The 23,633-nt window shown below is 46.1% G+C and overlaps 1 protein-coding gene across 1 annotated transcript in view; it reads left to right on the plus strand.

Annotated features, from left to right (window-relative positions):
- Nucleotides 1-23,633, plus strand: part of DOK5 (docking protein 5) — a 114,237-nt gene that overhangs the window by 11,795 nt on the left and 78,809 nt on the right. Inside the window, exons 2-5 of the mRNA XM_010840321.1 lie at nt 8,556-8,806; nt 9,192-9,310; nt 19,750-19,841; nt 20,274-20,381. Of these exons, the coding sequence (XP_010838623.1) occupies nt 8,556-8,806; nt 9,192-9,310; nt 19,750-19,841; nt 20,274-20,381 (570 nt within the window). The remainder of the gene's footprint in view (nt 1-8,555; nt 8,807-9,191; nt 9,311-19,749; nt 19,842-20,273; nt 20,382-23,633) is intronic.

Below are 23,633 nucleotides of genomic sequence, written 5' to 3' on the forward strand. Positions count from 1 at the left end.
TTTACACGCAGCCGCTTTTTGCAGAAAATACACACTGTCGTCCCACAGGAGCCACAGCTGCTTGGATCCATAGATGCAGAACCCAGGTGTGTAGGGCTGGTTGTGGAATTACACTCAGGTTTTTGACTGGCAGGAGGGTCGATGCCTCTAACCCCAGAGTTGTTCAAGGTTCAACTGTAATAAAAACACTAACAGAGATTAAATGCTTCAGAGAGGGAAGATCGTCTAATGGACAAGAGTGTGGGTTCTTGAATCAGAATTGCTCTTTACTTCTCCTTCAAATATCTTAAATTTCCCACCTCTCAATTTCCCACCTCTAAAATGGTAATCATAAGAGTTTCTCTTTATATCATGGGACAGTCATAAGAATTGAAGAAGACAAGCCCGATCAGGTGACTGGCCATTAGTAAATGCTCAAGGTCAAAGTGATGACATTTTTGTGGCTGGCCCACTGTGTCAGGCGGACTATAGTTATTTTGAATTTTACCCCTAAGTCCCACAAGTCTATAAAGGTGTACTTAGTTTTTAAAATAACAACTTTATGGAGATAGAGTTCACCTACCATAAAATTCAAGCTTGTGAAAGTGTCCAGTTCTGTGACTTTTGGCACATGCACACGGCTGTATGATCATCACCACAGTCCAAGTTTAGAACATTTTCATCACTACATAAATAAATCTCCTGTCCATTGGCAGTCACTCCCAGGTGGCCCTTCCACTCAGTCCCTGGAAACCAGTAATCTACTTTCTGTGTCTATGGGTTTGCCTCTTGGACATTTCATGCAAACGAAATTAATGCAATATGTGATCTTCTGTGTCTGGCTTCTTGCACTTAGTAAAATGTTTTCAAGCTTCATCCATGTTGTGACAGATATCAGAACTTCTTTCTTGGTTGAATAATATTCTGCTATATAGATACACCACATTTTTTTCTCTTCAGTTGATGGGCATTTGATGGTTTCTGCCTTGTGACTGTTGTGAATAATGTTGCTGGGAACATTCACGTGCAAGTGTCTGTGTGGACACATGTGTTCATTTCTTCTAGGTACGCACTCGGCTTTTTTGCTCAGCAGTCACTTTTGGAGCAGACAGTCATTTCAGTGGGTGTCTGGTTGTCTCCGTCTTATTAACAGCTGGCATTTGTGTTTTACCCTGCTGCTGCTGCTGCTGCTAAGTTGCTTCAGTCGTGTCCGACTCTGTGTGACCCCGTAGACGGCAGCCACCAGGCTCCCCCGTCCCTGGGATTCTCCAGGCAAGAACACTGGAGTGGGTTGCCATTTCCTTCTCCAGTGCATGAAAGTGAAAAGTGAAAGTGAAGTCGCTTCAGTCGTGTCCAACTCTGTGCGACCCCATAGACGGCAGCCCACCAGGCTTCCCCGTCCCTAGGATTCTCCTTTACTCTACCAGCTCCCTCATGCTGTTCTAGGTGTTTCAAATCTTTGGCTTGCTTTTATAAATAGTGCCACAGTGAGTACTCTTACACAGCCGTTATTTCACACGTGCAAGCGTATAAGGGTAAAGTAAATCTTTGCAAGTGGAATTGCTGAGTCAAAGGATGTGTACAGTTTGGGGAAAGATCTTGTGAAATTGCCCTCCGTGGAGAGTGTCCAAATTGTACTCCCATCTGTTATAAAGACCCTGGGGAAACATTTATCTCTGGACCGAGTGTAAAGAATTGTTCTGACTTTACTCAGCAGTTGTTTTGTTTTCGTCTTACAGAGAACGTGACTCATAATTCATCAGGTGTCTAATTTATTACTTGCTTAGAGCCAACTTTGTGGTCCAGCATTATCAGTCTGTGAAATTGTATTATGGGTTTTTATGTTAGTGTCTTTATTTTTGCTCATCTTGTAGGATTGGAAAAGCATTACATTGAATCTTAAAATTCTTATTCGGATGAGTCTTGAACCAGTGTTGATTCTAATCGTAGGATCTCAGAGCTCCAGAAGACTGAAACTGTAATAGAACCTGGCTTATAAGGCAGGGAAGCTGTTAGATTTTGGATGAGTCTGAGTGGAATCTATTATAGTTAGGACACCTAAGGAAAAGTTGATATTATTGTAGTTGATATTGTAGAGACGTCACCAGCTTTGCCTCATTTCGTAACTAATCGGAGTGAGAATGCTGTTCCAGGCTCTTGTAATGTTCAGCAGCTTTCTATGCAGCTTCCTGTTGGCCTCGGGTACAAGTGGAATGAAAGCTGAACCTCTTGCTGCCACATGTTACTATTGGAGATGAAGTCTTGGGGGAGCTGGTTTCCAGTTAATTTCTAGTGGAAAAGCTCCCCTTTCTTCATATCCTTTGTAAAAGCAAAAGCATTTCCAGTAAGACTTAGAGACAAGTTTATAGGAAAGCAAAATATGAATGCTGTTGACTCTACTGTCTTACTTATTCTTTATTTTACTTTATTGAAGTATAATCGATTTATAATATTGTGCTAGTTTCAGATGTTCAGTTTAGCAGTTTGAGTTTTTGACAGATTATATTCCATTATGCTGCTGCTGAGTCGTGTCCGACTTCAGTCCTGTGGGACTCTTTCTGACCCTACGGACCATAGTCCCCAGGCTCCTGTGTCCATGGGATTCTCCGGGCAAAGAATACTGGAGTGGGTTACCATGCCCTCCTCCAGGGGATCTTCCCCACCCAGGAGTCGAACCCGCATGTCTTAAGTCTCCTGCATTGGCAGGCGGGTTTGGGAAGGCCTATATTCCATTATAGGTTATTATAAGATAATGGGGATAATTCGATTGTATTTATTCTTGAAGTTAGACATAGATTCATTTCTTTGTTTCATTTAGGAACTATTTTGATGTGTGTTCACCACGATCCAATAACTAGAGCAGTGCATAAAGCAAGCACTGCCCCTCTCAGAACTTACAGTCTAGAAAAAAAGAGACGGTTAAATACTTACCATGAAGTATATAGTTTGTTTATAATGGTGGAAGGTCCTCTGGCAATTCATTTATCTGGCAATTGTTTATTGAGTTCCTACAATACGGCCAGCACTGTGCTAGAGCTGAAAATAAAGCAAGGAAGAATATAGACAAAGTCTCTACTCAAGTGTCTGTCGTTGATTAAAGGTTTATTATGTGCCAGCCATTGTTCCAAGGTGCTTTCAATGCAGGAACTCAGGATCCTCTGGGATGAGTCCTGTGACAATTAGTTATCCCATGAAGACACAGAGGGTTTAACAGCTTGCCCAAAGTCACACAACATGTGCATTTTGCGATCACCCTTGAGCCTAGGTAGGCTGGCTTTCATCTTCATGTGCTTTGCTGTGACTTGGCTGCATCGTCTCAGGTGGGGTGCGGGGATGCTCATGGGTCGTCTGTCTTCCCCGTGGTGCGTGGGCTCGGGAGCGTGGGCTCAGTGGCCGCAGTGCACAGGCTTAGTCGCCCCACAGCATGTGGGATCTTAGTTCCCAGACCAGGAATCGAACCCACGTCCCTGGCATTGCAAGGCGGATTTGTAACCACTGTACTGCCAGGGAGGTCTCTTGAGACTGTGCTCCTGACTTCTGCGGCGTATGCTTCTTTGCATGGTCTGTATGTATATTGGTTTGATACTGGGGATGACGGGAAGTGACGATTTTCTGGAGGAATTAACGTGACACGTGGAAGCTAAGGACGGATGTTGGAGGGCGTGAAATGGGAGGGTTGACACACACAGAGGCGCTCCCCTGAGGTGCCAGAAAGAAGGTGGGGATGGTCCTGGCAAAGGAAGGAGCCCGGTAGTGCAGAGGCCTGTAGGGTGTGTGTCCAGCCTGGGTGCCAACTTCTGAGTTGACTTGAGGCTTCACGTTCAGGGACTGCCACTGTTCACAGCCTTTGCGTGTTTCTTTTCCTCCTGATTGATCTTCACCGTGCTACTTTTTCGCATGTTTTCTCTACCTTGGTCGGCAGTGACTTTTCTAGCAAGGCTCACGTCTGGGCAGGGTGCCAGGAGGCTCGGAGCCCTGCAGTCTGAGTGGCAGCTCCTCTGCCTCTATCCAGCCCTCCTGGCCCAGCACTAATTACTGCCATCTGACTTCAGAAATCCTTTGAAGTCTGAAACAAGTTGTCCTGGGACTGCAGGCATGTCTCAGCTTGTCAGGATCTGTGTCTACCTGACCCTAACACATCCTATCACTTTAACAGAAATGTTTGGGCATCTTGATGTTTGGTTTTCAACGTGACAACACTTGCTTTCAGAGCACTTTATAATTCATCAGACAGAACTTAACTTTGGTCAATGAGTCCTTCTAGATCTGGGATAAAGGCTTTAATTTTGAGAAGGCTGTTTACCTGATGTCTTCTTTTTCTCACCTTCAACACTATAGACATTTTAGGGCCAGATAACTCCTTTCAGCGGAGAAGGCAATGGCACCCCACTCCAGTACTCTTGCCTGGAAAATCCCATGGACGGAGGAGCCTGGAAGGCTGCAGTCCATGGGGTCGCTGAGGGTCGGACATAACTGAGCAACTTCATTTTTACTTTTCACTTTCATGCATTGGAGAAGGAAATGGCAACCCACTCCAGTGTTCTTGCCTGGAGAATCCCAGGAACGAGGGAGCCTGGTGGGCTGCCGTCTATGGGGTCGCACAGAGTCGGACACAACTGAAGTGACTTAGCAGCAGCTCCTTTCAGTGGGGGCCGGCCCTGGCACTGTAAGATTCGGCATCTGTGGCCTCCACCCCCAGGCACTGCTCAGCATCTTCCCAGCTGTGCCAAGTAGATTTGCTTCCAGATGCCGTCACATGTCCCCTGGGGATGCACTTGCTGGAGTTGAGCACCACTGATTTAATCACACCGATCTAATCGTCACCTACAGGCCTCTGTCGTTCAGACGTAGGTTGGCTTTTTAACCTGGATGGCACAGAGCAAAAGGCCATTTCATGACATTTTAATAATCTGATATGTAGACACTTTTCCCTAACAGTCTGTAATTAAATCAATACAAACAGGGCTCCCTTGATGGCTCAGTGGTAAAGAATCCGCCTGCCAGTGTAGGAGACCTGGGTTCAGACCCGGATCTGCTTCATGCCTTGAAGCAAGTAAGCTCTTGCACCACAACTACTGAGCCTGTGCTCTGGAGCCCGGGAGCCACAGCTAGAGAAGCCTGCACGTCCTAGAGAGCAGCCCTCGCTCACGCAGCTGGAGAGAAACCCAAGCAGTGCTGAAGACCCAGCACAGCCAGAAGTAAATCAATTAACTAATTAAAAAAAACAACTCTCAAAGCAAACAACCAACCAACCCATCTTTCTGGTGCAGTCAATATCACATCTCTTCACAACAAGAATAATTTCTGAAAATTTGCCTCTTTGTTGTAAATTAGCCCTGATGAGCTTAAACGGTTTCCTCTGTGGCCACCCCGGTTTCCCCCCCTTGGATTCCTGGCTGAGACGTTTTTACGTGACCCTTATTCTTCATCCTTCTGCCCCTTTCTGGCAACATCTGTTCCAGGTGTGTGGGTTTCAAGAGTGCTTTCTCAACCATGGGATTCGTTTCTCTTCCTTTCTTAGAGAGTGACATTCTAACGTGCTGTACTGAGCCCTCTCCTGGAATGGCTTTTCCTCAGTGCTGTGTCCCCGTCGTGGGGAAGTTTGGAGAGCCAGCCATGCTGAAATGTTTCCTTCTGAAATCATGACAGTAGCTCAGCTTCAGAAGTAGCATTTCTAATGAAAACTCTCTAATTGGGAATTAAAAAAAATTTTTTTTTGTCATGGCAAATGTCTCTCCAGCTTGGTTAGAGCCTGTTTCTAAAAATAAGAAAATATTTGCTTTAGTCTCTAGGGAATTATAGTCATCTTGAGGGTCTGTGGTTTTAGAACAAAAACCCACTGATGTTTAAAAACAAAGATGTGCCGAATGGTCCCCAGAACCTTTCTGCATGGTATAGATAATGGCATTTTGCAGGATGCACTTTTTAAGGACAAATGTGGTTTTATAATTGTTTCTTTTCAAAGCATGTCTGTCAGTATAATTTGAATGTGTGCTCTACATATTTTGAGGTTTTATTTTCTTTTAATACTGTCTTGTATAAAGATGTTAAGGCTTTTTGGAAATGTCAGGTCCATTCTGAGGTACTTTGATGTCTAAGGGCATCATTTATGAAATTGTGGAAGGCTCATGAGTGCCAAGTATGGATTTTCCTATGTTTTTAATTTGCTCATTCATTTATGCACTCAATTATTTAAAAAGAATGAGAGCCTATACTCTCTTAGGTCCTGAGAATTCAAAGTAAGACAAAATATGGGTTTTTTTGCTTTTTAGGGAGGAAGGTAAAACATAAATATGCAGACAAATCAGTGAGCAAGATGAGTTCAGACGCTGAAGTTGCAAGGAGGGGGAGGAGAGTGCGTTAGATTTCGTAGGCGGGACGTGTTTCTGAGGAGGTGACATCATGATGGATCGTGAGTATGTGCTCGGCCTCTGTTACTTCCAGGACCTTTACCTTGAAATCTGACTGTCTCCATCTGCCCTGACTCTGGGCTTGTGAGATGAACTATCAGCAAACTTGCCACAAGCAGAGGCTTGTAAAGGCGTTTTACGTGGAGGCTATAAAAATATTTACTTGCTCCTTCTGGGATAAGTGAATAGACACACTCTCCCCTATTTCCTTTGCTAAGTACAACTATAAACTCTGGACTTTATATATAAATCAAACTAAGAAGACTCTGAAAGGTGAAGAGAGGGCAGACTGGCCAGAGACCTCAGCTTTTTAAAAACCTTTTGGCTGTGTCCAGGGCATGTGGGATCTTAGTAGCCCAGCCAGGGATTGACCCACGCCCCCAGCAGTGGAAGCACAGAATCTTAACCACTGGGCCACCAGGGAAATCCCCACGGGTCTTGGCTTTCGAGGACCGACTTAGTGGTCATTTCCGTAGGTTTTTGTTTTGTCTCATGTATTTGAAAGGTGACGCTGGAGAAGCCAGCACATCAGAAATGCCAGTGGGCACAGGGAGAAATGCCAGTGGGTACAGGGAGAACCTCCTCTTCCCGCACACCCCCGCCAATTTTCTGATCCAAGGATGACCTGGAAAAGGCTCGGCTGAGTAACACAGAAAACTTTTAGAAAATACCTCTTCTGATATCAGCCAAGAATCACAGAATAGACTGGGCCCCGCCCCCCCACCTCCATGCCAGCAAAGGCTGAGTAAGGAGTCTAGACTTCCATCGTTATGAGCTTCTGTGAGTAAAACATTTCCCTCTACCTTCTTAGGTGAAGCACCTGGGCATTGTGAATTAAACTGACACAAAGCGTACAAATTTTATTTATAGCTTCATATCTCTGGGGACTAAACAGAGAAAGAAGTGAAAATCCAAAGAAGCAGGCTTGGGATTTTATTTTAGTTACTCTACTTCCTAAAAGTCCTTTATTTGTCCCAACTCAGATTTGTGTTCTGCCTGTTATTTTCCAGGCAGTGCCCAGATTCATAACTTCTTTCTCTCTTTTCTGTCCTTTTTATTTTTCATGTCTCCCTCTCTCAAAGTATCAAAGAAAGAAAGAAAGACGCTAGAAAGAAACCCAAATACTCTGTTACAAAAGAGTTTGGCCATTTCTTTTTTAAAAATACTTATTTTTTTGCTATTTGACTGCACTGGGTCTGAGTTTGCAGTGCGCTGGATCTTCATGGCGTCCTGCAGGATCCTTCCTGAGGCACTCGGACCCTCTAGCTGCAGCAGGAGGGCTCTGTAGCTGCTGTGCACTGGCTTAGTTGCTCTGCGGCAGGTGGGATCTTAGTTCCCTGACCAGAGATTGAACCCGTGTTCCCTGCCTTGCAAGGAGGATTCTCAACCACTGAACCCCAGGGAAGCTCCTGGCCACTTCTTACGTCGCCTTGACTCTTGATAATACCTGTGTGGTCTCACCTTTGAGCAAAGCTGTTTAGAGCATTCGCTCTATATTGAGTTTAGGTTTGGAATCTTATACACCGTTTTACCAGCGAGCTATGAGTTATGGAGAAGTGACTAGACAAGGAAAGGGAATTTGAGCAGCTCGGGGTGGTAAACTGCATGAAGATGACTACAACATTTTTACTGTAGAAGAGGGTGTTCAGTATGGTTGGTTAAATAGATTCATCTTGGTGCCATCTCTTGTATTCCTGGTTTAAGAGAGTGAAGCCCCTTTACACGTATAAATAAGTGAAGTCACTTCAGTCATGTCTGACTCTGTGCGACCCCATAGATGGCAGCCCAACAGGCTCCCCCGTCCCTGGGGTTCTCCAGGCAAGAACACTGGAGTGGGTTGCCATTTCCTTCTCCAATGCATCAAAGTGAAAAGTGAAAGTGAAGTCGCTCAGTCGTGTCCGACTCTCCGAGACCCCAAGGACTGCAGCCTTCCAGGCTCCTCCATCCATGGGATTTTCCAGGCAAGAGTACTGGAGTGGGGTGCCATTGCCTTCTCCATACACGTGTAAATGCATGTCAGTTAAAAAGAAATGTATTCCTTACTTTTAGGCAGAAAGGAGGAAGGCAGAGAGATTCGTCCTGTGTCTGCTGTTTCTCGGTTACCTTTGGCTCAACATGATCCCGTCAGAGAAGAATGTTTACTGTAACAGGGTCCTCTGTCCCCAGGTGGGTGTCCTGGAAGGCCAGGCAGGGAGCCCAGCCTCTCCCCTCAGCCAGTCCTTAGCCACGCCCACTGCGGTGTCATGGAGACTGAGGCCGAGTCCCTACACCCTGCCCCGCAGTCACGAGGTCTTCACCCCTTTCCCCACAGGGGTGGTGTCAGGGGTCAGGATCTACCGATGGTCAGTGGCAGTGAGACCACCCCACTGCCGCACCGGCGGGATCACTGGGAACAGAGCTCCCCGCCCCGTCCTGCGGTAATGAAGGCCCCTCGATGCCAGCCATTCTCCTGCTCGATCCGTGGAAACACGCCCCAGATAACCCGGGGAATCTGAGGCCACGCAGTTGCAGAGCTCAGTCACCCCAGGCGAGCTCCAGACCGCCCTGCCTTGACCACTCACCTGTGCAGGAGCCCTGCTTAAAGGAGCCAGGGGAGACCAGCAGAGCAGCCCCATCCACCGTCAGGCTCACCAGGGGTGAAAACGGGCTTGTTGTCTTGAGCTTCTCAGCTCCAGGGTGACTGGTTATACAACAGTCGCGAAGTGACAGAGGAATTTCACGTGCGACCTGGAGGATGAGGGGAGGCAGCCCCTGAGCAGCAAGGGGAAGAGCCTTCCAGCACGTTCTCTCCTCCCTCATTAGAGAAGCTCGGAACTTGGAGGCTGGGGCTCCAGTGGTGGGCGGGGAGGTCTGGCCAGCGGGCAGCGGGCAGCCTGCGGAGAGTCAAGCTGAGGAATGGGAACTCAGTGTCGGGGATTTTGGTGTGGTGCCCACTCACAGACTTTTGGAAGCCACGACGACATCATTTCTTTTTTTAACTTCGCCAAATACTTGTTGGGAACATCCTACCAAACCACGGTGTCCCGCAGATGCAGTCCATGGTTGTAATGACCACGTGCTGGGCCTCGTGCTTGGGGCGGGGAGACTGAGTTGTCTGTCTCTACACACAAGGAAGCGAAAACCAGAACTTGCATGATGTTCACAGAGATGTGTATAAATGTCAACCGGTTCAATCCTCATGTTAATTATATGTGCTTGGTATTATTATTGTTATTTATCCTCACTCCACACAAGAGAAAGTGACTGTCATTTCTTCAGTCCTTGGAACAGGGCCTGGAGCATAGTAGATGCTCAGAAAATATTTGTGAAGTTAATGAATAAATGGGCTTCCCTGGCGGCTCAGACAGTAAAGAATCTGCCTGTAGTGCAGGAGAACCAGGTTCAGTCCCTGGTTTTGGAAGATCCCCCGGAGAAAGGAGTGGCTACCCACTCCAGTATTCTTGCCTGGAGAATCCCATGGACGGAGGAGCCTGGTGGGCTAGAGTCCGTGGGGTTGCAAACAGTCGGACAGGACTGAGCGACTTTCACAGGCTTCACAGTGAGTAAACGAAGGAGCTAGAATGTGTGTTGTCCTTGTTTGCAGGCAGATCACCTCCTGGCTGGATGGTGTGAGCTGCTGACCTCTATAAAGGGTCCCCCAGGCAGGAGAAGCCCTTTAAATGCACTAACTCATTCCATTCTGCCAATAAGCCTGTAGGGAAGATGGTGCTGTCAGTTTATTTAAAAAGTACAATAAAATCTTGTATTTTAGGCTTATGTGTATAATATATACATAGCTGACTAGTCCTCATGTTTAATAATAGAATGTTTATATATAAAACTTAGGTGTTTAACAGGCATAACAGACTCCTTATATCCACCATCAGATTCTGCATTCTCGCTGCAGATTCTGGTTCCCTCCCAGGCTTGCTTGCTTCGCTAACATAAACTCCATTCTTCTACTTGCTTGAGCTAAAAATCTTGAAATCATCCCTGGCTCTCCTTACTCACATCCTTACCTCCAGCCTCATCAGTGAGTCTCGTTGGTTTTGCTCTCGGAATGTATCCTGACTTGGACCCCTTCTCCTCTGCTTCCTCACGTCCATCCCGGCTCAGGGCACCATGAGATTATTGCAGCAGCAACCTCCTAGCTACATTCCTCGATTCTGCCTTCAAGTCCCTGCCGCGTACTAAACATAAATTGGATTATATGACTTTCATTCAGAAGCCTTCATCTCACTTCCCATTGCATGCAGAGAACAAGTCAGAGTCTTTGCAGTTAGACCCATACAGCCTCCCCGCCTCCACCAGCTCTGGCTTCTCTGGAATTCTGATGGCTCTTCATGCCAGGGCATGTTTCTGTCTGAACGTGCGTCTCCTGCATTGGCAAGCAGATCCTTTCCCACTGAGCCACCAGGGAAGCCCACATAACCCGTTATTGCCTGTGTACTACCAGACATACGCTCACAGATGTACCCGTACGTCTCTTGTCATCATATCGCGTCCGGAAGCCCAGTGAAGGCAGCAGGTTCCTCCACTCTGTTTGCAGCCCCGTCCTTAGCACCTGAACAGTGTCTGGCACATGGTAGGCACTCAGTAAGTGTTTGCTGATGAATTAATGCAGGAGTTCCCCAACCTCCCCACTGCGGAGTATCTTCAGATCAGTTGTAGCTTTAGATTAGAAATAAAGTGCCCAATAAACGTAGTGTTCTTGAATCATCCCAAACCACCCCCCTCCACCCTGGCCCGCGGAAAAATTCTTTTCCACGAAATGGGTTCCTGGTGCCAAAAAAGGTTGGGGGCTGCTGAATTCATAAGTGACATCAGCTCCCCAATTTTTTGTTTGAATAGAATGTCCACCCAGTAGTCGAGATTCTCTAGCATTTCTTTAGCGTTGTTTGGCTTTTTTCTTCAAGGCTGCTTAAAAATAGAAGTTGAATGAGGACATGCAACTGCGTGTGGCTTCTTCAGGCTCCTGTTCTCACTTCTCTTCCTCCTGCTTTGTGGATCTGCCCGGGGACAGAAAGCACTGGGGAGAGGAGCCACCACTTTTCCCTTTGGCCGTCCACTCTGCATTGGTCAGTTTTGTCTGACAAGGGAAGGGTCCTCATGTATGACCAGAATACTGATTCCATGAGAATTTTTCCAAGTAACCTCGTATTGCTTATTTGATCGCCACTAAAAATGTATGTGTATGGTTCTAAGTACAGACTATATAAATGAAGAAATCAACAAAATAAGGCAAAACAGGTAGGGTGGGGCCAGCTTTTGCAGGTTCTACAATCTCTCATTAAGACTTGGGTTTGTACCCCAAAGGCAACAGGCAGCCTCAGAAATGTGTTCAGCAGTGGGTTGATGTGGTCACATCAGGGTTTTAAGGATCATTCCAGAGGTACTGCGGGAAATGAACTGAAATGCGGCAAGAGTGAAAGCAGGGGACTCTGGAGCTCAGGAGGTGGTGCTCAGATTAGGGTGGTGGTCCCTGCGGGGGGAGGCGGGGGAAGACACGCCAGGTTCAGCCAGAAGGTGAAATACACGGGACTCATCGACTGATGGATTGTGTTAAAACTAGTTTTCAAAACAGTTAACTGTTCATATCATGACTTTCGTACAGATGTAGAAAGAGCACGTGCTGAAGATTCTAATTAGCTCATTAAGTGAGAGAGCAGCACAGAATATTGTAACCAGTTCTAAGGGGAAGCCAGCGAGCTCACACATTTATATAAGCAGCATAGTGAAATGTGTGCCCAGAGGAGGCTGAGCGGGCTCCAAGATGGGGGCGGGGAAACCAGGGAGGCCTGTACTGAAGGGGATAGAATTTGCATCTTTATGGCTATTTTACATTTCTATCCGTGATCTGCAGTCTGGAGTTGTAGACTGTCTCCCTCAGAATCAGAGGCAGGTGATACCGGATGTGTGTGTCCTAGAGAATGCATAGTTTTCCATTGAAACGGATACGTTCCCCCTGGTGTGTGTGTGTGTGTGGGGGGGGACTGAGTGTATATATTACAGTAGAAACAAACTAAAAAGCAGGGACAACCTACTCTTCTTACTTAATAACTTACTTAGTAGCACATCCTGTGGTATGACTATTATCTTACAGCATCGTTTTTAATGATGGCAATTTCCAGTTTACAGATATGCCATAGTTAATGAAGCCAGTCCCTGGAACATTTAGAGCACTCTCAGTTTTATGCCAAAGAGCCCTATTCCCATATGCTTGCATATTTCCTTAATTATTTCCTTAGGGGGAAAGTTCCTAGAAATAGTATTTTCAGGTCAAAGGGTAGGCATAATTTCTCCCCTGGAAAGGTTGTGTTAATTTACTTTGACATCAACAGAGGGTTTGCACAGCTAATTTATTGCCTGTGGATGCTTTTGAAATACTTTTAATCCTCTTTATACAAATTTTATTTTATGATTAATTATCTCATTTTTGCTGGGATTTTTCTTTGTAGTGAATTTTAATATGTACCTCAGCACCCACTGTGCAGCTTCCCCAAATTAACATTCTTTCCTGACAAATGGAAAGTGCATATAAATGACAGGCACAGAGTCATGCTGTTTACTCATTAAAGTGACTTTTTCTCCTCATAAAATATGTAATTCTGAACCAGCTCGTTATTTTGGTGAGTGGAGTTGGTAGCACCTACCGGTTACAATTCAGTGAAATCACAGAATTCTACTCTTCTTCCGTCGCCTTGTGGCTCAGACGGTAGGAATCCACCTGCAATGCAGGAGACCTGGGTTCAGTCCCTGGGTTGGGAAGATGCCCTGGAGAATTCCATGGGCAGAGAAGCCTAGCGGGCTGCAGCCTATGGGGTCGAGAAGAGCAGGACACAACTGAATGACTGACACTTTTCACTTTCACTTTCTATCACCTTCTGAAATCTCATAATGACAGAGTCCTTCATTAGGCCAGAATGTTATAACTGCCTCGGTCTCAGACGTCTTCTCGGTCAGAATTCTCATTTTGTGGAAGGATTACTTGGAGACCATGGCAGACAGACAGGCTGCATCACCCAGTGCTGTGCCTGTGGCTGTCGGCTTGCCCTTGGACTGGTGCTCATCCATCGCAGGCTCAGGACTGGGCGGGCCGTGGGTCACTGTGGCCGGGCGCCGGGGCCACCGTGGGGGGCTGGGTGCTGACTGCTCACATCCAGGCAGCCGGGAGCCAGGACGCTGGTTTTCTGCAGCTGTAACCGGTTACAGTTGCTCGGTTAGAGGGAGCAACCACAGGTTAGACAGGGAAGGAAGGCTATGGAAAACCCAGAGCTTGCGTGAGACACTTACCATATAATCAGAAATATTTGGCACAGTTGAGTTTCTGAGCTGCGGTCAGGGATCCTGAATACTTTGTCACTTAAGGAGAGGGTGGAGTTCTTTTAAAAGAAAACACATCTTACAAACTGCTGGGCTTGCAATTCCGGGATAGGGTCTTCAGACCCCAATTGCAGAGATACTCCATTAAAATTTTCACTCTTGGCCAACGCTTGGTGCCAGGGAACTTAAAATCACAAATGCAAATGTCACACTGAAATAGCTAGACGGTAAAGTCGTTGTCCAGATGAAAGAGCATATGGTTACAACTAAATGTCTCTTTATAGATTATGATAAGCATGAAAATCAACTTCTAACAGACGGCTCGACCCTCAGCAGAAGTTTGAGTGTCTCTAGGAGACCAGCTTTTCTGGGAAAATCCTGGAGGAATGGTTAAGAGCTTTTTCTCCAGAATCAGGCAAACCAAGGTTGGAATACTGGCTTGTCTCTCTAGTTTCATGCTCTTGAGTAACTAACACCCAGTGAGGAACCTCACTAAGGTCTATTTCCTCGTTGTGAAATGGGAAGAATGATAGCCTCTGTTTTATGGGGCTGTGGGTAGGTTAGTTGAGATAATGCACAAAAAGGAATTAGCGTTCTGCATGCAGAAAGTTTTCGGCTAATGCTTGGTATTGATATTAACTCCCCAGACAAAGAGAATATTTGACTTGTTTTAGAGAATAAATAAAAATAGGACTAGAATGTGAGAAATGAGGCTTATATATGATGAGGATACATGATATGGCTGGGGTGGAGAGATGCCTGGTTCAGTTCAGTTCAGTTCAGTCGCTCAGTTCAGTTTGCGACCCCATGGACTGCAGCACACCAGGCCTCCCTGTCCATCACCAACTTCTGGAGTTGCCTGGAGAAGAGGGAAAATTGATGCGATTACAGAAATTAGATTCTGGCAGAACAGAAAACAATCCTAACTCACCTTCACCCCCCCGCCCCACCCCCCAAACACACCTTCCTGCTGTAGAATTGTTGTTTTTGAGTCACTAAGTCGTGTCCGACTCTGTGCGCCCACATGGACCGCCAGGCTTCTCTGTCCACGGGAACTTTTCCCCGGCAAGAATGCTGGGGTGGGTGGCCATCCCTCGGTGGGTGGTCAGAACCTGTGACGCGGTGTCTGTTGTCGCTTCGACAGTGGCTTGTGTGGATCGGCTTGTCCGAGTCCAGGACTTTGAAGATATTCTTCAACTCTGCAATCTCAGATCAGTGTGAATTCATCTAGAATAGTGCTTCTGACTTTACACCCCTCACCGCCCGCCAGGGGACACTCAGCAGTGTCAACGGAGTAGGAGAAGCGTGCTTCCTGCATTCAGTTGATGAAGCCCAAAGAGGCTCTGAAACATCCCACAATGCACAGCGCCCCCGCCCCAACTAAAAACATAACTGTCTTAAATGCCAGTTGTGCTGAGAACGCAGAACCCTAATGTATAGCAGGTGAGATATTTCAACATAAAGTTATTCTGTCGTCAAATTATCTTAAGAGTGGTGCTAGCGGTAAAGAACCCGCTTGCCAGCGTAGGAGACGTGAGAGACTCGGGTTTGATCCCCTGGTTGGGAAGATCCCCTGGAGGAGGGCATGGCAACCCGTCCAGTGTTCTTGCCTGGAGAATCTGTGGACAAGGGAGCCTGTCGGGTCACAGTCCAGGGGGTCCATAGGGACCCAGTGGATGTGACTTAGCATGCAGGCTAATCATTAGGATTACCTACGCTTCTTGTCCCATGAAACTACACTTTGCTGTCACAGTTGGGATAAAAAAGCTTCAGTTAAAAAAATCAGTTGAAAGAAAAATGTTAACTAAAAACGACTATAGATGGGCCATAGATGTGCTATGAAGGAGATCATTGGAAGAATTAATTGACGAAGGAAACCCTGCCCTCTGCCAGTAAGCAAGTGAGATGATTCTCAAGCTGTCGCCCTTTGATGCGCGCCAGTCACCCCAGCTCGTCCCCACGAATCCCCGTCCTCAGTGAGTCCTCCTGCCTTGTCCCCTGTCACCGATGCTGAGACATGGAGCAAAAGTCTGTAATTCTCTGGTACTTGGTGGCTGTTCTGTTCTTGAGACTAAGAGTGTAGGGCAGGTGAAACGGGTTTGCTGTGGTTCAGCCGACTTCACTGTCACCGTCACTGGGTCTCAAGACAGCATCTCCCGCCCCTCCATGCCCCAGGTCACGGTCCTCACCAGATATCACACCCTCAGAGGCCCTCACTGTGGGCGGAGCAGTTGCCAGAGGAGTCTTTGTTGGCCATCCCTCCGGGGAGCACTGAGTTGTCTGCAAGTCTTTATGAATATTCATGCATTGGTTTGCAAATTAGCAAGCAAAATTCCTGGGGAATGTGGTAAACAGCCAATTTGTCTGGCCCCATTCTGATGCAGTTGACCTTGGCTAATCTCTAGGAATCTGAATAATTAACAATTATCTTGAGTGAGGCTGGACCACTGCTTGAGAATCACTCAACTCCCTCTTTTCATAAACCTAGTGTTGGAATTTTCCTTATCTCCTGATGATCCAGCATGTTTTAATCTGTTCCAGGGTGACTTTCCAGCCAGTCATTATAAACAATATTTGTACAATAGCCTGGATACCCAGGTGACTTAGTGGTGAAGAATCTGCCTGCAATGCAGGAAACTTGGGTTCCATGCCCGGGTCAGGAAGATCCCTGGAGGAGGGCATGGCAACCCACTCCAGTATTCTTGCCTGGAGAACCCCATGGACAGAGGAGCCTGGTGGGCTATGGTCCACGGGGTCGCAGAGAGTTGGACACGACTGAGCGCAGCACAGCAGCAGCAGCGAACAATACAGAATGTGTATCCATTTTACAAGTTTATTTATGTTGTATAAATGTGAATCTATACAATAGTGCTTTGGCGGTTATTTGATTATAACCCTTCACTGTTGCTCTTACTACTTAATAAAACAAAAGAAAAACAAAAATCCTCTAAGAGTAATGTGGATGAATCGAAGATGGAAGTCATCAGGCCTGCTTAAATTGAGGAATCTTTAGCTTGCGTGTGACAGACTTCAGACAGAAGCCAGACAAATGTGGTTTGATCCTGAAGAAAATGAATAACTTTGTTTTAAAGTAGAAATGCTGTCATTCAAGACTGGGCCTAAAAGTTACAGCATAATTTGGAAATATAAAGTGTCCTCTTTGATGAAAATATTTTTTCCCGTAGTATGCATGTTTCTTGCATACCTTAGCATGCTGTCTCTAACACATTTTCATGGCCGTGTCCAGAAGAAAGGAGCTGCCAATGATAGAATGACGTCAAGAAACCTGTTTTCCATGTCTTTTATTTGAACAATCATAGTGACAGTCATTGCCGCTGTAATTATCGTCCTCTTTCTGGTGGTTAGGTTTTAAGGAAGCCAGTGATCTCATCTGTTATTCAGACACCAATGAGATATTGGTAAGTTTTCTATTTGCCAGCCACAGCCCTCCACGTGTTAATCTCCGTGGCTGATTCTCCATCCTGAAAAGGATTTGGTGTTTGAACTCTTACCGATGACTCTTGCCATTTAGTTTTCTAAAGTTACTTAGTCTAGTGGTTAATTAGACTTCAGTTTGATAGCAAAAGAAGCAGGTAACTGTTTTTAGATTAGGCTGTAATTTTTGAGATCTTGGTTACATATCTCTGCACTTTTCTGTTAAAAATTTATAAGTGTATTGTTTTAAGATAATTGTAGATTCACTTTTGGTTGTAAGAAATATTACACAAAGATCCTGTGTTCTTTAACCAGTTTCCCTGGTGGTAATATCTTTGAAACAATGCAGTATTTTTTAGATTCATGTATTTAATTTTTATTTGGCCGAGTCTTAGTTGCAGCAGGTAAATGGACTCTCTGGTTTGGTGCTCGGGCTCAGTAGATGCGGTGCATGGGCGTGTACTCGCCCCTAGACCTGTGTGATCTTAGCTCCCCGACCACGGATCGAGTCCGCGTCCCCTGCATTTCAAGGCGGATTCTTAACCACTGGACCCTCAGGGAAGTCCCAACAATGCACTGTACCCAAGACGATAGTAGTCAGGATACAGGGCAGCTTCATCGCTGCCGGGACCCACCTGTCACCTATAGGCACCCCTCCTCCCTTCTGCTCCCTCTTCACACAGCCCTCAGCCCTGATGACCGCTCTGATTTCCATTGCTATACTTGCTCTTAATGCGGCCATACAGTACGCGGCCTTTGGGTCTGGCTCCGTGCCGCGCCCCCCTGCCCCGCCTCAGGCAGCATTATTCTCTGAAGACGCGTTCAAGTTGTTTTTGTAGCTGAGTGGTGTTCCATGATGGGACTGTTCCCCGAGTCGTCTAGCTGTTTCCCCGGTGGAGAATAGACGGGTTGTGTGCAGTTGGCCCTGGCACAAATCCAGCTGCTGTGAGCATTCATGTTCACGTGTTTTGTGTGCGGGGAGTTTGCGTTTCTCCGGCCTGGATTCCTAAGAGTACAGTTCTAAGTCCTGTGCTGCTTGCTTAGTTCTTTAAGGAATTGCCAAACTGTGTTTCAGAGTTGGACATTTTATATTCCCGGCAGCAGTGCAAAAGCGATCCAGTTGATTGGCATCCTTGCCAGCGTTTGGTGGTATTACTGTTATTTGAGCCAGCCTGGTAGGCGTGTGCTTCATCGTGGTCTTAATGTTTGTGGTTGTGATTCACACATTTCATTGGTTCGAAGTGTTTCGCTGTGGTTTTAATTTGCATTTCCCTGAAGGCTTAATGACCGAGAGCTCTTCCTCATGTGCCTCTCGATCACCTGTGTGCTGTCTTTGGTGAAATGTCTGTGGTCCACTTTATAAATGGATGGTGTGCTTTTTTAATGTTGAAATCTGAGGATTCTGTGTATTCCAGATACTGAGCCTATGTCAGATATATGGTTTGCACATTTTTTTCCCCCCAGCTTGTCTTTTCATTCTATCAGCAGAATTTTTCACATAGCCAAAGTTTTAAATTTTGGTGAGTTACATGCGGCAACATTTTCTTATGGATTAAGATTTTGACATGACGTCAGTCCTGGGTGTTCTTTGGAAGGAATGATGCTAAAGCTGAAACTCCAGTACTTTGGCCACCTCATGCGAAGAGTTGACTCCTTGGAAAAGACTCTGATGCTGGGAGGGATTGGGGGCAGGAGGAGAAGGGGATGACAGAGTATGAGATGGCTGGATGGCATCACCGACTTGATGGCCGTGAGTCTGAGTGAACTCCGGGAGTTGGTGATGGACAGGGAGGCCTGGCGTGCTGCGATTCATGGGGTTGCAAAGAGGCGGACACGACTGAGCGACTGAACTGAACTGAACTGAGCTAGGGCTTCCCTGGTGGCTCAGTGGTAAAGAACCCACTTGCAATGCAGGAGACCCGGGTTCCATTCCTGGGTCAGGAAGATTCTTTAGAGGAGGAAGTGGCAATCCACTCCAGTATTCTTGCCTGGAAAATTCCATGGATAGAGGAGCCTGGCGGGCTCCATGGGGTCACAGAGAGTCAGATGCAACTTAGGGAGTAAACAATAGCAACGTGAAGTCTAAGAACTCTTCACTCAGACCGTGTTCCCAAACATTTCCTTTTTCCTCCCTAAGCATATATATATATGTGATATATATATATGTATATACTTTTTTAAATATTTGAGTCCATTTTGAGTTAATTTTGTATGAGTCTTTTGGGTCAAGGTTTTTTTTTTTAATTCCCTATGGATATTCAGTTTTTTGGCCTTCCCTGGTGGCTCAGATGGTGAAGAATCCGCCTGCAATGCAGGAGACCTGGGTTCAATCCCTGGGTTGGGAAGATCCCCTGGAGGAGGGCATGGCAACCCACTCCAGTATTCTTGCCTGGAAAATTCGGTGGACAGAGGAGCCTGGCTGACTGCAGTTCTTGGGTTTGCAAAGAGTCGGACACGACTGAGTGACTAAGCACAGGCATTCAGTGTTTTGAGCACCGTTTGTTTAAAAGGCCACCCTCTGTCCACTGAATTACTTTTCCACTTTTGTCTCCATGTTTTTATGACCCTTAATATGTTGCAGTATTAACTCGGACTGCACCCCAGCCTGGCAATAATCTTTGAGTCTCCGGGTTGAATTTTCTGAAGGAGAATGTGGTTGGTGTTCATCTGCATTTATTAGCTAGTCTGCTGTCTGGCCCAGCTCCTGACCATCAGGTATGAGGAACGTCCCATGACACGCAGGGGCTGTCCCTTCCTAGGTCTTCTCGCCTTTGGCGTGTCTCAGGCTGTGATCTCCATAAGTAATGGCGTTTGGAATTAGGGCACGTGCCGTGAAAGCTTGTCTTGTTTGTGCTGATTTGGGGTTTTTATCTCTGGGACTTCTTCTGAAATGTTGTCAAAGAATTAAGATATGTGCCTCTAAATACTTATTTTCTTTTGATTCCAGTGATTTTTCTGAACAGCATAATACACCCATTGTGGAAACAGTTTGGGGTTTTAAAATTTTGTTTTCCCAAAGCAACATCACATTTACGGTTTATGAATATTTTACAGGCGAAAACATCAAAAAGAAAACATTTAAATGCAAATGCCAGTAATATCTGAGTCGGCTGTGATGCTGAGTGCTGTCTTTGTATTCACTTCCAGATTTATCAACGATGTTGGTTAGTATTCAAGAAAGCGTCCAGCAAAGGTCCAAAGAGACTGGAGAAATTTTCTGATGAACGTGCCGCCTATTTTAGGTGTTATCATAAGGTAAGACTCGATTATTGTAGCTTTCCAGGAGTCTGTTCGTAACTAGGGAAGTCACGTTCTTTGAGTCTGAAAACTTGTCTTGCTTTTTTAACCATATTACAAAAGTTACTTTTCCCAAGAATGTAACATCTCTAAAGTGGTAACTGCTTGCTCATTGTTTTCTTTTTTGGTTGTTGTTATTTGTTTCTTTTGTAGCTTATTCATTTTATTGTTTTTTTTTTTTAATTTGTTTATTTATGATGTGTTTTGGCTGTGGTGGGTCTCTGCTGCTGCATGCAGGCTGTCTCTAGTCCTGGGCGGGGCTCCTCTCGTTGCCGTGTGTGAGCTTGTCATTGCTGTGGCTCCTCTTCTTGTGGAGCGTGGGCTCTGGGTTTCAGGAGTTGCGGCCCTTGGGCTCGGGAGTTGCGGCTTGCAGGCTCAGGAGCGGTGTCTCAGGCCGTTGTGGGCTACCGGCTTAGGTGCTCCGTCCACGTGGGAGCTACCAGGGATCAAACCAGTGTCCCTTGCATTGCAAGGTGGATTCTTAACCACTGGACCACCAGGGAGGCCTCCCATTTTATTGTTGATAGATACTTAGTTTTTTTCCAGTTTTCACCTATTATGACTCCAGTTTTTAAAAATTTTTTCTTGGAGTATTGAATCTTCCCTGGTGGCTCAGAGGGTAAAGCTTCTGCTTACAGTGCGGGAGACCCGGGTTCAATCCCTGGGTTGAGAAGATCCCCTGGAGGAGGAAATGGCAAGTGGTTCCAGTGCTCTTGCTTGGAAATCTGCATGGACAGAGGAGCCTGGCGGGCTACAGTCCATGGGGTCACGAGGAGTCAGACAGGACTGAGTGATAAACAACAGACCCCTGTGGTCCAGGCCTAACTAACTCTACCTAGGTCCACGCTACCTAACTCCCAGCCCTCTGGAGTCTATTTGAGATGCTCGTATTGCATCATGATTCTCTGGTGCAGAACCCTCAGTCAGGTTGGTATAACGGTCCACCCGTCACACGTGTGACTTCCTGCCGCCTGTTTAACTTCACGTGTGCAGTTTCCCCAGCCCCGCTTGGCCCTGCGACAGATACCCTGGGCTCTGAACTCTCCGTAAGACAGCCAAGCACATCCCCTGTTTTGAATTCCCCTTCCCTCTGCTTGGAAGGCTCTCCTTGCAAATATCCACATAATCATATCCTTCCTTTGTTCATGTCACCCTTCAAGTTCCTCCGCTAAGCGAGCCCCTTACCTGCCCTCGTTATTTAAAATGAAGTCCTTGGACACCCTCCCGCTCCCTCTCCCTTTGTTTTTAGCTCTTATCATACTGCATACATATTGCTCAGTTATTTCTTATTGTCTTCACTACAATACCACCAAAAAACAAGGTCCCCAAGGGCAGAGATTTTGGAGTCAGGGGTACATCTGCTTCTACTCCTTACCAGGGCCTGACGTAGCAGACACTTCTTAAACTTTTTTTTTTTAAAAATATCAAAGGTCTTTATTTGTTTTGTTTCTGTTTTGTCGTGTCTTGGTTGTAGCACGCGGGGTCTTTAGGTGTGGTGTGTGGGCTCTAGTCCTGAGCAGGGGGTGAATCCGGCCCCTGCATTGGGAGTGCAGAGTCTTAGCCACCTGACCACCGGGGAAGCTGCTCTTGAAACTCTTGATTGAAGAGATTCGGGTGTTACCGACAGAGGACGGGGAATAGATGTGGATGTCCATGCATCACTTTCATTTAGCTCATCAGGGAGGCTTGAGGCGTCTGAAACTGGGAGGAAGAGTTCTGATTGGAGGAAATGCAGTGCGTGGTGCTGGGGCAGAGGAAGCCAGGACTGGGAAGGCTTTTGAGAGCAGACCCACCTGCAGAACCAGAGTGCCCTGGGAACATTCCCCTTGCATGCGGAACAAGCCAAGGGCGTTTGAGGACAAGCTCGCCCTGTCTCCCAGACCCCTACCTGCTGGCTGTGGGATTTAATGTGTGTATCTTTGGGGAACGTGGTAAGCCAGTCCCTTGCATCTATAATAATCATTAACCAAAGTTCAAAACATTGGAACGGAAGAATTATCTCCATTAAGCCTCCAAGCCCTTGATGAGTTCCTGTAGCCGATTTACCCTCCTCACTCTTTCAGATCTGATACATTTAATATTAATCTCTCTGGGGCATATAAAAAGCTGGAGTAACTCTGAGATGTGCATTTTTTATCTAAATGCTGTGTAATTTATGAATCTTGATAATAAAAGTACTAGGGCGATAAGTAGCTCACCATGACCGGATTTCAGAGTTTGTTTGAATACAAATAAAAAGCAGCTTCCACAAGACATGAAGCACTGTACATGAGGCTGTGTGATCGGCGCAGGGACGGCGCGGCGCAGACACCCCTCTCTCCTGCAGGAGACCTGGGCGTGTGTGGAGCGAAGTGCCGCTTTACTTTCACTTTTAAAGACAGTATTACGGGGGCAGAAGACCACACCAGTTTTACACATGTGATTCTTTATAGTTTTTAAAAAGGAAATTGACCGTACAATTTTAAAATTTGGCGCTTTGCTCACTGGCAAGGTGACTACAGGTGTTCTCATACAAAAACTGGGAAATAAATACGTGACTGATGCCCAGACGGAGGCGTTCTGTTCATGTCTTTACCTCTTTCGTGAAGTGCCCCTCAAGCCCAGAGCTGTCAGAAATGGCTGTGAACTTGATTAACTGTAATTGTAGCAATATTAAGACTCCGGTGACTTTATTTTTTCTTTCTTTCCAGTTTTATTGAGAAATAATTGACATGCATCAGTAAGTTTAAATGTGGGGCTCCAGTGACTTTACATTTAGTTCCTGACCTTCCCGTTAAATACTGGTTTATTGTTCTCACTCAGCAAATGCAAACAGCCCACACGGAGCAGAAGGGGTGAGAGTTTCTGTGCATACTTTTACTTGTTTGGTGTGCATAACAATTGGGAGGAAATCTAAGTACAATGATGGTCAACTGTTGTTTTCGAGACCAAGGCAAATCGCATGGTGGGAAGTATGCTGGCCCTGGGTTTGGGAAGCTTGCTTTCTGTTTTCTCTTTTGTTAATTAACCTCACTTTATTTATTTATTGAAGTGTAGGGAATATGCAATACTTATTGCATATTGATTCAGTATTTTTTCAATTATTTTTATTAATTAATTACAGGCTCAGTTCAGTTCATTCAGTCACTCAGTCGTGTCCAGCTCTTTGCAACCCCATGAATCGCAGCACGCCAGGCCTCCCTGTCCATCACCAACTCCCGGGGTTCACTC

The sequence above is a fragment of the Bison bison genome, unplaced genomic scaffold, assembly GCF_000754665.1.
Source record: "Bison bison bison isolate TAMUID 2011002044 unplaced genomic scaffold, Bison_UMD1.0 scf7180017864143, whole genome shotgun sequence".
Lineage (NCBI taxonomy): Eukaryota > Metazoa > Chordata > Mammalia > Artiodactyla > Bovidae > Bison > Bison bison.